The sequence below is a fragment of the Varroa destructor genome, unplaced genomic scaffold (assembly GCF_002443255.2).
Source record: "Varroa destructor unplaced genomic scaffold, Vdes_3.0 BEIS01000004.1, whole genome shotgun sequence".
Lineage (NCBI taxonomy): Eukaryota > Metazoa > Arthropoda > Arachnida > Mesostigmata > Varroidae > Varroa > Varroa destructor.
The window spans coordinates 44,024,996-44,040,785 of NW_019211457.1; the positions used below are offsets into that span (position 1 = coordinate 44,024,996).

Here is a 15,790-nt window from a genome sequence, read left to right on the forward strand (position 1 = left end):
AAGCGGAACGGTGTCTTGCGTTATGGCTCGAGCGGCGACAGGACAAAGGCGAACAGAGGTATAAACAGAGTCATCTTGTGGTAAATGCAAGTTGTTCGAGTTCTGGTTGTCAAAATGGTGCGATTGTGTGCATTTTACAGAATCGGGTAAACGAGTGGCTTGATTCACAACTATTAGCAAGACGAGGCCAACAAGCCAGCGTTTGAAACTGTCTATAGTGAACCGAACCGTGGACAACACTACACGGTGTATTTGTCCCTTTTCCTTCAGTTCTACCTGTGTGCCGTCCCGTGCCTTTGTCAAGAGTCTCCTCTTTTCTGTTGCGGACACCGAACGGATTATGGCCAACCCCTAGCGAGCTAACTGCTGATTACCCACTAGCTCTGGCTTCACCTTTCGATAGTAAGCCACGACAACATTACCCAGATGGATGAAATTGCGCTCGCTAGATATAGCAGGAGCAGACGACGTAGTTCGCCGTCGAACACTCAACAGTACAGCAGGACTAGTGCGGCCAGAGGGCGAAACGACTCGCGCCTGCGAATCGCGCAGCGCAGTGTACATCACTGTCCGCAAGCACACGACTGGCCGCATCGTTAAGGGACGAAACGAACTATCACAGCCTCACTTTTAACCGGATTCCAACTTAGCGTCAGTTGGCCGCACTCGATAGCTAGTTACATGTACAAAAATCAAAAAAGCCTATCAAATTGGTAGTATTTACTCATAAACAAGCATTGTTATGTTCGATGACAGGGGTCGACACAGCGTAGAAATCTGAGTTGATAGTTGGTCTCTGACGTAGCTTGTTTCGGGTCGCCCTTTCCCATTGCGCTTGTTAATAACTACTGCTGCTTATGTTTGCACCCAACAGCAGCTGTGACAGTTAGAGACGTGTCCGCTAGAGCAACCTAGGTACATACGAATGAATCTTAGGACGGAAACAGGAGGCAACATCGGGTGATCGGTAGGTGGCAGATGCCGTTGCGCGGAAACCTCAGAGGATTTGTTTTGGTTTCCATTATTCAACAATGTCAGCCAGAACTATCAGGCTGCGTAATAGAACGACATCCGCTGTAGCATTGTTTATTCTATCGACGCTGTCATCGACAGTACGAAAGAGGCGGAACAGGGTGTAGCGCACAGGTGAGTCGAACTCAAATGTTGTCGTTCAAATGCCCTCTCTGCAGAGCTTACATTTCCATTTACACTCAAATCTCCAGTAGCTGGTTTCGCCTAGTAGTGTGGTTTCGTCGTTGCAGCTAACGTTACTAACGTTTTCGGAGTGTGGGCGCTCTCGATGGCCCGGTGGCGGGGTAGTATGAATGATCGAACCTCTCGTAGTGAAACTACCAGTTCTATTGCTGCTAAAGATCCATTCACTGGGCGGCGTGCTGGAAAATAGTGCCAGAAGGAGTTAGTAAAAGTGACCGCAGCGCCGACACAGCTGACACTAAGCAAGCCCACATTAACCCGGCATTTGAATGTGATGAACACTCTACAGGCTATTATTAGCATTTTTTTAGTATCGTGTAGACCATTAGAAGCATTATAGGTCATAACGGGAGCCAACGTTGTCTATAGGACTCAATTCGGATGCCGATCACTGGAGCGGTGAGCAGCTTGAGTGACGACAAATCGCTCTCGACCCACGTTTTACATCAAATTGTTGCCTATATGTGTGTATGTGTAGATTTTTCGTCAATCTTCTATCTGCCGTGTATGGAAAGAGGGCCAAGGCTCGCTTAACGCCGTATGATATGTGCCTATGTGGTCGGGGAGCTGGGCTCAAAAGAACGAGCAGACAGCAGAGGCGTGGCAGCAAAAAAAAACAAGACAAGAGTTCGCGTTGTGGTTGTTATTTAGCAGTTGTTGCGATTGTCAGCAAACAGGACCAACAGCAGTAGCAGGTGATTCCGCCGATACGAGTGCAGATCCGCTGTGCGCGGAATCATGGAAGGCGATCTGCCATTATCTACGTTCACAAATACAGCGCCGGAACTGTGGACCATTAATGAGGTACGTGAATCTGTTGGAGGAACAGGTATTCCATGGAAAGGTTCGGTACTCGATTGTAGGTGAAATGACACGTGGAATAGAAATGGTTGTAGAGGTTGACATTTACATAAAAGTACCGGAGAAAGTTATAAAAGACCAAAAGAAATAGGGTAGAGAAAGGATGTGCTACTTCAGTGAAAAAAATGTAAAGACAGTATAGTAGATTAGAAATACTAACTCACTTAACAAAAACCGTCAAAAGTCAAAACTTCTCGGAGAGAGTTACTAAAATTGATAAATGAAGGAAGCTAGGAGCGAAATGTTAAATATGTTGTCCTTTGTGTAGCTTGAACTCGGGAACGTCAAACGATTTAGACAAGAACGTATTAGTTAGTTCGTTACTGAATGAATAAGAATATCAAACCTGAATTAACAAAAGTCGCAATAACTCACCTACGGTTTAATATTTAAATATTTATTGGCAATTAAATTCTTTTGTATTTGCATAGCTTCTTATTGGATTACTAGCTATCCATCAGAAGCGTAGAAATGAAAAGTATACGCGGACCGTTTTTGTCTTTTATTTATCTTCCTTTTACCATGACGTGCTCACCACAACGTACAGAGAAGTAAGTAGACATCCCTCTTCCATTACGATCCAGACAAATGTTTCAAGCTTTAGAATTCGAAATTAATTGCAGTCGCGGGAAAGACAAAAAGTATTGATTTCTTAAGACGCATTACATGCTTTTCTGGATATAGGTGCATGTGTTTTTGTGCCTTTGTTCATCTTCGTTGATGTACATAAGGCAAAGCCGCCAAATATAAATTGACAAAAAGAAAAGGGTGTTTTTGGCACGACTGGTTGTTTTTTTAGCGGCGATTAGTGTTATCATTGCCGTCAATTGCACCACGTTTACAACCCGGCTAAATTGTAGATAGGGACCCTTAGTGGAAATTTCATTTTCGCAGTTTGGTGACAATTTTATACAACGCTATAGATCGCGTCGAAGCGCTCGTATTTGATTTATTTGTGGTACTCAAAGCTACTGATAATCTACAAATTATAATAAATCTACCGACGTCAGGGCAAAAAAAGATTACAGGAAAACTCAAATTAAGAATGCTGGTTGTTCGAAAGCCAGCTGTTGGAAGCCCAACGAAAGTATTTGAATTTCAAACTCATACTTGGATTCAGGGCGACTTAGTAATTGTTAGCACTAGTGACAATTATTTAATAGAAGTCCTTCGTACAGTCCCTTGTGCTATCGAGCAATGCTCTGGTACCTAATAGTAGTAAAATACATAGTTACATAACGACAGTCAGCCAGCCAGCGAATATTCTGTGTATGCAGTGAACTGTTATTCCGTACAGTTTGTTCCAAAGTAAAAAGTTGAGTGCTTGTTTGGTCTTACCAATGAGAAAAAAACAGGAATCATTCTTATTAATTTATAGAAACTGACGCAGTCATTAAATGTAAATGAGCTGAAACAAACTCGAATGTACTTTTGTTAGCGTTGGTTATTTCAGCAATTAAATAAATTCATTGTCGATTAAAGTATATGGCACTTTCCGCAAAAAGTCTGGCTTGGTAACGACGGTGGCCATGACGATAACACTTCAGTTACTAATGCGATAATCATGGTTTTAATTATAGCGAAAGAGATCTATTATAGGGACACAAGGAGTGTTTTCGATCCTATTCTAATTAGTCTTAGCTAGCTAACTATAATAATCATTGTAACGGACTTTACGCTCATCGATTGGTTAAGTTTGATTATTTTTCTGGCGTACCTGCGCCGACGTTAACAGGACTATAGCTTGTAAGACAGTTTGACGGATATAGATCTATAATGTCTATTCTGTAGGTTCTACTAGTCAACTTCATGTTTACTAAGTTTGAATGTATGACTTTCCTCTCAAGAGGAGTCTAGTGGATCTCATCTGGGTTCGGCGTCTCATCGCTACGACTGTTAACTAATGGAGAAAAATATGTTTAGACGAACAACCGTAAGGTGACGTACAACGATAAACCTACTACCGGTTGAGTTTGCCTTGTATTAACAAACCTGAAGCTCGTAATAAACAATAGCGAAATTTCGAGCCGATCAAGTGTGTCAGTTTCACAGCCTGACTTCTCCAGTTTCCGACAGTCCTCTTGTGGACGGTGCAGATATTTACGTCGTGATGTCCTGAATACTCATCTTGTTAACGTTTTCGAATGACCCAGCAAAGTTGATTCATCGCGTCGAGGATTTTTTCCAACGACCTGACCGTACTTGAAATATGCGTAGCTAACTGTTAAGATGTTAATGATAACTCGAGCCAATGAGAGGCGCGATTGGCTTTTGACCGTGCGCTCTTCAACAAATAATGAGTTACCATAACCGTTTAGGTCCCTTGTTGACGCATTCTCAATTAAAACGGTTATGAAAAATTCTCAACGGGCTATTTATACCCGTACCAGTTCCGCGAATTCTCGGTCCTAATAAAACTGAGGAGTATTAGAGCCACCTATGAAAATGTTCTGTGTTCAATAATAAATTCTGGTATGTTTTATATCGTCCGACAATGCAAGTAATATAAATCAGACGGTCACAAATATCACCAGTAATTACACATACGTATTTTAGACGTTTTCACCTTACGAGTTACTTCTATTCGCAGTCATTTTATACATGTATTATTTCTGACAAAGCATTCTGTCGTCTGAATGTTGCATAGCCCAAGGACGGTGGTATTAGCCTGAGGTTTCTAGAAAGGAAAGCAGGCAGCTCGTAGTCATGAACAGATTCTTTTTTAAAGAATCGTGAACCAATGGATTCATCTTTCATGCAAATGACCAAATAGTTGTATGTTAACAGTATATAACCAATAAAAGGTAGATTTTTACCACTAACACTTCTGCGGAAGTCTGCCTGCGTATGCTTTTTTCACTCTTTAGCTATTCTTTCCTCGCGTACGTTTAGTTCCAGTTGAAGGAGTCATCTTGGTGTCGTTGTTATCGATATGCACAAACTTGTCCACCGGTTTCCGTTTTCGGGAATATATCTCAACCTAAGCTGCTGGTTAAGAATAATGAATGCTATTTATTATGGCTAGAATCTGTAATTATGCTATTACTGAATCCTGCCATTATCTCGCTGTTTATCCGTAGCTGTTCCGTAGGAAAAGATGTTGAGCGCTGAATGGTGATCTTTCTAACTTATTTACCTTTGCACTTAGATTTCAGTAAGTTTTAATTGGTTTCTATGTAAATTTATTATATATGTTCCGAATTTTTCTTATGCATTGTTGTTAGAAATGCATCTAAACAAAAACGCATTTCAACGAATTTTTCTTGCATGCAGTAGAGGTGTTGGTCTTGGAAGTGATGCCTACTTATTATAGGCATCATTCACAGTGATTTTAACTTCAATTCGGAATCTAACCCGGAATTAAACTTTGGTCTAATAGCAGGTCAGAAATCCCAAAATTGCAAGGGCTCAAAACGACAAACGGGTTTTAAGGTCTCAAAAGGTCTCGAAAGACTGACGGTTGAAGTTTGTCTAGATGGCCCAATTAGAAATTAATATTATCTGTTCCGAAACCGTCGTTAATTTTTGTAACAAAGACAGGTGTATCGAAGTTAGCCCTTTAAGCCATTATGAATTTTCGAGGCCTTTAAACCTACACCTCACTGAGGATCTTCCGATTTGTCTCCATGATTTTTCCGGGTTTTTCAGAAGTCGCATGAACTGTGGCAATAACGCAGATTGTCAATTTCAGGCAAGAGAAGAAGATTTTAGTTGGTGGTGGTTCGTCCAGCGTGAAAATATTTGACCCCGACTAGTCTTCGCTCAGATTCCGAAAACGACGCACTGTTTTTCACCATCATAATATTGTTAATTTTTTCATAGAGAGAGGTGGCTTCCTTGCGGTGCTAAGGGTACAGGGTTAACACATGTCCGCTACGACAAACAGCCAGCTACATTTCGTCCGAATCCGGACGTCTCAGTCTGTATACGCGTCTTGCTAATGCTTTAACCATGTTTGATGTCAGTATAGAGGAATTTTTGAATAAGCATTGGAGACACAGAACATATGTCCGGTGCGCCATCTGTCATAGTTGCCAACTGTGCATTGTTTTCGCTAGCTCGCAATGGATGGCACCCCTAATTATGACCACTAACAGGCAAAGCAGTTCGATAACGTCGGACTGGATCGTCAACGAATAGAAGCACAAAATCAGTCCCGATGCTGTCTTTGAAAGAACATGAAACGTTCTCCAGCATTTCAGCTAAAACTTAGCGTCTGCGATATATCGGAGTACAAGACATCTCGTATTGCAAGTAAGTCATCAGCCGCGTTTTGCGCTTCCAGGAAACCGAAGTACAATTTCTGTTTGTAACGAGAACAGTTAGAACAAGGCACAACAGAACGCAGAGTGTACCTTATACAAACACGGTAAAAGAAAGCCAAGTATCTAAAGTAAACTATTGTATTGAAAAAACGTATTTCTAATTGAACTGAATTCGGTAGTTGAATGAAATCCATCAGTATCCAAACGAAAAACGTGTACTAGCCGCTCTTCCAGAGCTCAACCCCTGGCGTCGTTTTTTCTTTAAGATTTGTCTAAACCTAAAATGCACAGCAATCTGTATGATGGCAATATATTTAATTGGCAAGACCTTTGTGTTTATTCCTGTAGATTCGTCCGTATTCGTAGTGGGCTGGATAGTCAATTAGTATATTACCAGTTGCCACAAGAACATGATTCTGGCACTGTGTAAATCAATGCAGGACAGCTTACGTCTTCGCTCAATACAGCGCTCAGAAAAAAAATACAGGCTGGCCAGTTCTCAGTAAAATGTTTTTAGTCAACGAACTGGATCGCTCAGCCACCACGAAATTTCTCTAAATTGAGTAATACATGAGCCGCTTCTACTACACTTATGAGTAGAATAAAGCGTATTCCAAGAGTTACACAGGTTTCAGTAGGTTCTTATTATTATCATTATTTATGTTAAGCAATATTCCAAATATTTGGACCTACGAAATGTTACATTCGTATCTTGCCAATACAGTATGAAACTTGTTCCTCAATTAGTTTATACAAAATATCATTTGATATTGTTATAATCCCGACACTACAATAACGCACAAACCTGTACGAGGGAAAAAATTACTTTACTGGAAAATTTCGAAATAACAAAATTTCAAAACAGTTATTTCTTTTCGGCACCTGCTTATACGTTTCATTTGTAAAATTCTCATTATGTTTACAATTGTCTACTTACAACCTAGATTTGCAATGACGAGATATTATTTCGTATTTTAGATTTCATTTTGTTCGCGCTGTGCTTTTTAGCATTTAGTTTTTTTTAGTTGCTATCAGATAATAACACTCGATCTGATAACCGAAAAAAATGATTTCCTGCTTGTTTATTATAGGTCTAACTACGTGGCATGACCATGGTGCCATTCTATAATATAATACTATTAATATTACATTCAATCTAGTGTAAGATATGGCTAATGTTGCTAAAAAAGTAAGTAATTCAGAGTAACGAAAAAAAACGATTGGAATAATTCTACATCCTTTCATTTGCCATATTTTATCGAGCTCTTTCATCTAGAGATACTTCCAGTCACAGACCTGCGATCATGTCGATATTTCTGTGTTGAATAACACAGAATATACTGTCATATAAATTGCTAAATGTTTCTGAAAGCTCTATAATGCTGCTGTCGCCATCAATCTCTTTTGCTCTATTTATTTGTACAATTTAGCCATCTTGTCTGGTCTTTTTTTGTGAAATATCCGCTCTGGACAATACACAAAATGGCCGTCAACCGTCGTGGATTTCCTGCATTTCTGCAAAACATGCGAACTTCTTGCATCGTTGTTATGTAGTTGTTTTATGTTGCTTTGGTCAAGTTTCATGCCAGACTTGCTGATACGAATTTATTTAGAATGAACCCAAACAAAAGTGTCGAAGAAAACTGGTATAACGTACTTCCAACAAATAGGAATCTTGTAGATGGGATTTACGCGGAATTATTCCAATTAGAGCCGGCAGACAGAGGTCTGTGCGACTGCCCTAACCCGAACAGCTGCAAAACGTGTTAAAGTCGATATCTCCTATACATAGCGATCTTCTTCCTTTTCCAGTGCGACGGAGTGAGTGCGGCCGTATGGATTTATAAGCTTTCTACCGAATTAGAATCTATTTAATTTCAATCGAAGAGACCGCACGTAAATCACGATAATAAAAAAAACTTTTGCAGTTTTTGGTATTTTTGCAATACAATGATTAATCTTAGTTTTTGTCACCTCCAATTATGCCTGTTTAATCAAATACAAATAGTTCAAGTAAAAACGATGAATGAAATAAAAAAGAAGGAATAAGGATGATTCAAAAAATGGTAGACAACAAATTGTTTTGGTATATCCATTATATAACACAACAGGTCTGCGATTGGCTTACATCTATTGGGGTTCCTGATGTAGAAAGAAGCTTCAGGAAGCATAAGATCTCGGGTCAGGCTCTGCTACAGCTGCGAGAAGCGGATCTTCGGTCACCCCCAATGAGCCTGCCGTGTCTAGGCGATATTAAGATACTTGCGCGACATATCAGGGAACTTAAAAGTACTTGCGCATCGTGTCCCGTTTACTCCCCAGTAGAAGTCGCTCACAGGTAAATACGTAATAAATTTTCAGCTGATTCAACTGTTATGAGAAATTTTACTATTAAGATAACACCTATTTTGATTGAGCAGCTTATTTTGGTTTTAATTGAGCTGAAGTTGAATGATTTAGCTGGTTTATGTGGTATTATCTTTTTGACGCTCTAGAATATTGAAAACCTTGGCTATTACCATAAGCCACCTGTTAAACACGATCTTGTAGATCGATCCGTGTGAGCTCAGTGAATTCGACCGTTTGCCAGTACCCTCTATAGTCTTCAATAGTCTTGGGGTCGTAAGATTTCCTATAACCAGATGGATGTAACTCGTGCTTTTAAACACCCATATCGGCGCAGAAGGGATCACCTTTTGGACGACATTTCTTATAGTTGAATTTCAACGTCAATTTTTCTTTACCTCTGCTTCGCATATGTTACTCTTTGTATAGGCATACATTGGGTTCATATCGGGCAATTCGTATGCGCCGTGGTGCGGATCGTATAATAATCGGTTTATCAGACGATTCTGACAACGAATCAGAAGCCGGACAAGCCCGCATTATCAATAATGAAGATGAGGAGGCCGACAGGAGTGATCGCAGTGACACGACGTCGATATTCTCGTTTGAGAATGATGACGAAACGACACCTCTCAATGAGAACTCCCGAAAGAGGTAAGTGCATTAATCGCTGTGTGAACAATGAAAACATAAGTTAATAAATTATTTAAAATTTTTTTTTTAATTTAAAGAAAATAAAGTGGATTTAACGTTCTACATGGCCACTATCACAGAAAGGATTGATCTTGTTCTGAATCACGAAAATAATTGTAATCCTGCCGCTGACCATCTTCAAATTATTGCTATGATCATCCTTTGGTTTAAAATGAACTAATACTGTATTGGCAATGAACGACAGAAAATGCGCATAGATAGCAATATAGAACGTATAATAATATATGTATAATATAAGTATAAATATATAAGTATATAAAGATACATCGATGATTAGGATTCTATAGCACCACCGCTCGCGTAATATGTATTTTATCAATAACATTAGCATTAAAAATCTACAATGGAACAAAGAACAAAACTTAGAAGATAGAACTAACATAACGCCTCTGCTTTTTTTTCGAAATAAACTTTGAACTCCCCTTAATCATGAGTTCGGCGGGCGGTTACGTGGTAATGTTATTACTTTCGGAAATGGTGGGCTTTTTTCTCACCATTGATAACTAGAATATGTTTAGCATCACAGTGTCTGTGAGCTACACCCATTGTGGAACTTGGCTCAACATTTTAGATAATTTGAAAGCTATTTCGGATTTGAGCCCCATTAAAAAAAAATAGTGCTTTTTGCGTTGCAAATCGAATAGACAACAAGGGGATTAATTACGACAGGTTTGAAATGGTGAATTTTTTGCACGAACTTAGTCGTGCTCTCAGTTGAGACAATTACTCAGTAAATGCCGCGGAAAATGACGAATAGAAATATCGTTACCTCGAATAGTACAGAACATAGCTTTTTAGAAGATAAATCAATGTTTTAGTCGATGCTTAAAGCGTTTTGGAAAAGCCCAATAGCTTCAATAAAAGAAGGCGCTTAGACGATCAGTCTGGGAGAGACCTTAAAATGATGTGCCCATAATTGAGCTTTGGAATGCGTCTTACTGCGGTAGGATCCATGTTTCTAGCGTTGGTTCCGCTTACTGCATCGAAATCGGTAACAGACGTAGTCTGGGTGGGTTTTCCGAGGAGCGCCACCGAACACCACATCGATATTTATCGTAACGTAGCGCTTCGGCTTACCTCAAACTGGATAGGCGACAGATATGTTGTTGTGTGCTCGAATGCTCTGTTAAAGCGAAAATTCAATGATCAGAAGTTCTTAATAAGAGCATGCCAGTAACGAACCCAAAAATTGTGTAGGAATAAAAAATTTGAGAAGCAGGTCTCAGTAATAGGGAACATCTAATTCCACATGCTTGTGCTGGCTAACGAACATTATTCCTCCTAATATGTGCTTTACAATAGACAAATATCGTGTAAGTCGTAGCAAATCGTTGAAAGCTTAAAAATCAGTCATAGGTCTCTTTAGCTGGCGCCGCAGTCTTCCGACCATACTGTACTTTACCGACGATTGTGATGCATAAGCGCTTTTATAGGTCGATTAACCAGCAATACTCAACGGAAAGCTCTAAATAAAAGGAGATAGCTGTCTCCGCTAAATTAGAAGCATGAAGCTGTGTTTGTTGATGTTAGTCCAGGGCAAGCTGTGACGAACGCGAACCTTCGATCGTTGTCAGAATCCGTTAGCTCTTTAAGTATTTTATGCACATTGCCATTGTGTTTTCCTTTATGCCAGCGCAAACTGGGCTCACCTTTCATTGAAATCAGAAGAACTACGTAAGCGAAGCAGTACTCGTGTATCGTATTCGCTTTAGTGACCTACAGCGGCTTTAGTTATGGATAGTTTTGATCTCTAGCACAATTTTTGGTTTATTGTTTTGATATTTCTCTTAAGAGCAATCTCTCCGCTTTAAATCAAGCAACACGACCAGACACGAGAGTCTCGCGTACCTTGCAAGAGAAAAACCAGAAATTGAGTAAGTATTAATTTGAGATAACTGAAATTGTTTTTGGCCGAACGTGCTTTACACTTTTATAGAAAAACGAATAATAACAGCCGAAAACACTACAAAATAAGTCTAACTATTGTGTAACAGAATAGCCTAGCAATAAATTTATCATCATTGAAGCTAAAGATCGCTATAAACCATCTTGCTTTGTTTCATGTCTATTAAATGCATGTGATATAATTAAACACGGAACCGAATCCAGAACGACGAAAATGATTATTTCGATTCTTATGGAACTGATGCTAATTATTATAGTAATTACCAGTGCCAGTTATTTTATGTTCATCCTGTTTCGAAAATGTATCGTGATTTCTAATTCAGAAAAGTGCATGGTGGTTTTCTTACAGATTTAAACCGGAGATCTGGAAAACGGTCGTGGCGATGGTGTATTTTTTTGCGGTGACTGCGCTTACGTCATTGATCATGGTTGTCGTTCACGATCGGGTCCCTTCAATGGAGACTTATCCCCCATTGCCCGATATTTTTCTCGATAACGTACCCCACATTCCATGGGCGTTCGCCATGTGCGAACTAGCCGGCGTTCTTTTGTTTGTTATCTGGGTTGGTATTCTTGTCTTCCATCGGCACAGGTTTATCCTGTTGCGACGCCAATTTTCCCTATTCGGATCCGTATTTCTGTTAAGGTAAGTTTTTATAAGGCAGGTTACGCTTAAACAGCGGCGACTAGTTAAAAAACTTACTAATCTGTGAAATGACACAAATCAGTCGAGGGATTATACAGAATAGGGCACAACCACGTACCCAGTAGCGTGCTGTCCATAGTCGTTCCGTAGTATGAGTATGTAATAGTACTAATGATAATAGTTATTATTATAATTGTTACTGATCGTAATGCTGAGTATAAGGGTTTAATCTGCAATTTGACCCTGTAACGAAAAGCAGACACGAGGCGAGCAAATTGCGTTTGGTGAAGTGATAATTTATGCCTGAGCAAGCCTTCTGATTTTTTAAACCACCGCAACAAACTAATTATTTTTTAATGAGCTGTACTATAGCGTTACAGGCTTTTTGGATTGCGTTTGTTTTCTATCATTTGCGGTGGTCACAGATGCGTGACGATGCTCATCACATCACTGTCGGTGCCAGGGAAACATCTAGAGTGTCGAGCCCGTCAGCCTGGGGACGTGTGGCAGAAACTTCAGCAGGCATTTCAAATTTGGCAGGTAACCAACATCGACAGGAATAGTTTAACGCATCCAATAGAATTTCTATAATTTTGTAGCTACTGATTACGAAAAAGGCAAAGTCCAATTACTGGCAGCAAATCAGTCGATCACAACGATAGATGCGACCCATTTCACACCAATTCGCTCAAACAAACAAATTTAACTGCTGACAATCATAAAAGACAAGCATGTCATCTGGCACTTGTGTTTTCATTAAGTATGCGTGTGTGTGCGAAATCTATGTCACTCTGTCGTTATCATTTCTGTGTTTGCTTCCATTCCACTCCGTAGGGCGGTGGTATGCTGATTCAGGGCGTTCGCACGTGTGGTGACTATATGTTCTCTGGTCATACTACAGTGCTCACTTTGCTCAATTTCTTCGTGACCGAATACTCGCCGCGAAGTTATTACTATCTGCACACGCTTTCGTGGGTGGTGAATCTGTTTGGGATTTTCTTCATTCTCGCTGCCCACGAACATTACTCGATCGACGTGTTCGTTGCATTCTACATTTCCACAAGACTATTTTTGTATTATCATACGTTGGCAAACAATCGCGCCCTAATGCAAATGGATTCTAAGCGCACAAGAATCTGGTTCCCGCTGTTCTATTTCTTTGAGAGTGGCGTCGACGGCATTGTCCCGAACGAGTTCGTCACTCCACGCTCGATGGTTAGGTAGGCAGTGGCGGTCATGAACGAATTTTTACCTCGAGCTATTAACAGTATGCAAACGACTATATACATCTTTTAGTGCAAAACGTACAGATATATGAAAAATCTGAAAAGTGTATTTAAATATACGTCACCTTGCGACACCACCAACTCCCTTGCGAAGATAATATTTCTTAATCCTACTAACAAATTTTTGAACACGCTATTATGATCATGATGAAATAGGTATTTGCGGATTAAGACAACGCGTCTGTACAATCGCGTTGTGAGCAAACGCATCCTTCTACTCGAACGACTGGACAGTGCTCGAAGCGGAGTTGATGAGCGAGAAGTAAGTGGGGCCGGTGTTGAAGCTCGCGGGCAGACGCTCCACCGTCACGACACCACAACGAGACAGCGAAGAAACACCGTCGACCATGCCACCAGTGGGGTTGCTACTTCCGATACTTTTACAGCTGCCGTTGCTGGCGTTAGCCAGGCGGCTATACCACTTTTGAGAATACGTAGAAAGCGGAAACGAGCGGAATCGGAAAAACCTGAATAACCTTGATACGCGAGAATGGAGAGATGTCGCGCTTCCTCTCCTCTACCTGATACAAGGCTGCCTGCAATGGGACGCAGGCATCTTGACGAGATGGAGTTTTTGCGAATGGAACCTCGGGGCGTGAATGAACTTGAATACCTCAACCGAGAAAGGACTTTACATGTGTGTATACATAAATGATGCTGGCGGTACTAGCAGTGATGTGTTACGGAAACCGCGCTCACTCTACAAAAAATTAACTGTCCTATATATACACGAACTGGGCAAATGCTTAAACTAAGTGTCAACTGTTAAATACTTAATGTCGAGTGTACACAAATTCGTCTAGTAATATAACAAACAGTAGATGAGGCAGTCACCGCAGATACACAAACCAATAGAATAGGTATACGGTAGTATGTTAGCAAGCAGAAAAATTTTGACCTGGGTTATGCAGAACTAGAGTCTGGTGTTACCGAGAGCTGACCGAAACGAAGCAGAAAAAACCCCATCGAAAATGATTCACCAAAGCGAACCAAGGGTTCGACATCACTTAGCTATTACCAGCCGTGGACAGCTCATGCTGCATAGTAGAATGACTAACTCTACGAAATCAGTAAAAGTAATGTCTCAAAAAGTGCACACATTTGTTTGGAATGGCTGTTTAGTAGATGACCCGATTAATTTTTTCTATATGTATGCACGAGAACAGAACAAATAGTATTACGTAAAAGATTCATGACTGGCAGCTACTTTTTCTAGCTTTGGAAGTATCACCCTAATACCTCTGAAGACAAAAACAAGTAGAAAGCGTGGGTGCAACAACAAAAACGGTTTAAACCTCTATCTGTTCTTCTGTCAAGTAGCATTGTTAAATGTGGAAAATGCCATTGTTGTTACTAGGCCGAATATTAAAGCTGGCGCTGCTGCTACGGCTCCGATTAGTGCTAGTATTACCGTTTTTAACCTGTTGTCTTGTATACCTACGCATGCTGCGTATGGACGAAAGTGTTCTTGAAGGTGTAGTGTAATAGGGAAGCTGTAGTTCTAAAGCGGACGTGTGATGTAAACTGCGTGTGAGTGGCCAAAGAAACCAAGGCATTCTTCATCATGAACTCACTTTGGACAAAACGGCGTCTCTCAGAACCATTTGTAGCGACCCAGCCCTCAGAACAGATATATGAAAGAACCTATAAAAGCGATCCGAGTCAGACAAACATTTTCCAAAAGAAACAGTCGATGTAGAAATACCTAGGTACTTCTACCACAGCAATGACCAGTGCTGCATCAATTACGTACCAAATCTACAAGCCAATCACATAAGTGTTCGCATCGAAAGTTAACGTTTATAAAAAAAAAAAGGTGCGATATGGCTCGTCTATTGTAAAGCAAAAAATATTGAACCATAAACGCACTTTTACTTATGACTGAGTTTATTTATGATTACTTTCAATTAGTATTCTAGGCATATTTCATGACATACGTAAACATAAACAATTCCATTAAACACGACGGCATCGAAATATTATAAGGTAGTATAATACGAACGCAAACAGTGCCTATGGGCAATGTGGAGCCGATATTATTATTAGTATTATTATCTTATATTTTGGAGTGGTTATTTAGATGACCCGAACGATTCTATTTATCAAAATATGTGAGTATTCAATGTAATTAATAAGTAACTTATCAACTATCATTAAGATTCGATTAGCTGACCAATCGAAGGCCAAACTGCTTCTCAAACGAGATAGAATAGATTTTTATATATTGCATTCATCTGTTTTAGGCATGACAATGAAGAAAATGGTCGTCGCATGCAAGATCAGTTTATTGAGCACCTGACCGCAGTTCCGGCCATTAATACAGTGAACAAGTTCCCCGAAAAAAAGAAAAAAAAATATATTCCGAGAGAATTTTTTTCTGAAAATAAAAACTACAGAATTTGTACGAATGTATTTTATGTACGCATTACTTTTATTATAGCGATAGTCGTGACTTGTGCGCTACATGAACAATAGTGTATAGAAGTCCATATCGATGTCTTAAGGTGTTATATGGATTTGTCGTTACTCTCATTATATGATAGCAACGACAA

General features: G+C 40.0%; 1 protein-coding gene across 7 annotated transcripts; it reads left to right on the forward strand.

The window, feature by feature from the left end:
• Window positions 1–1,880: 1,880 nt before the first annotated feature.
• LOC111250419 (sphingomyelin synthase-related protein 1-like) lies at window positions 1,881–15,650 on the forward strand. 7 transcript variants are annotated; one of them, XR_002673358.2, is made up of 9 exons: window positions 1,881–2,019; window positions 5,768–6,330; window positions 8,453–8,679; window positions 9,117–9,341; window positions 11,656–11,952; window positions 12,378–12,492; window positions 12,787–13,172; window positions 13,395–13,875; window positions 15,482–15,650. XR_002673358.2 is itself a non-coding variant. In XM_022805650.2 (7 exons), the coding sequence occupies exons 1-7, from the start codon at window positions 1,954–1,956 to the stop codon at window positions 13,711–13,713; spliced, it is 1,635 nt and encodes a 544-aa protein (XP_022661385.1). In that variant the 5' UTR covers window positions 1,881–1,953; the 3' UTR covers window positions 13,714–15,650. The 7 variants fall into 7 exon arrangements, 1 of the variants encoding a protein (XP_022661385.1); XR_002673355.2 differs by having other exon boundaries at window positions 8,493–8,679; XR_015326809.1 differs by having other exon boundaries at window positions 6,135–6,330; window positions 8,493–8,679.
• Window positions 15,651–15,790: the final 140 nt, after the last annotated feature.

Excerpts from the sequence above, each read along its gene's own strand:
- LOC111250419 (XM_022805650.2), top strand. The coding sequence starts at position 1,954 with ATGGAAGGCGATCTGCCATTATCTACGTTCACAAATACAGCGCCGGAA. Across the intron at positions 2,020-8,452 it reads AACTGTGGACCATTAATGAG|GTCTGCGATTGGCTTACATC; the intron begins GTACGTGAATCT and ends ATAACACAACAG. Across the intron at positions 11,953-12,377 it reads GGATCCGTATTTCTGTTAAG|ATGCGTGACGATGCTCATCA; the intron begins GTAAGTTTTTAT and ends CGGTGGTCACAG.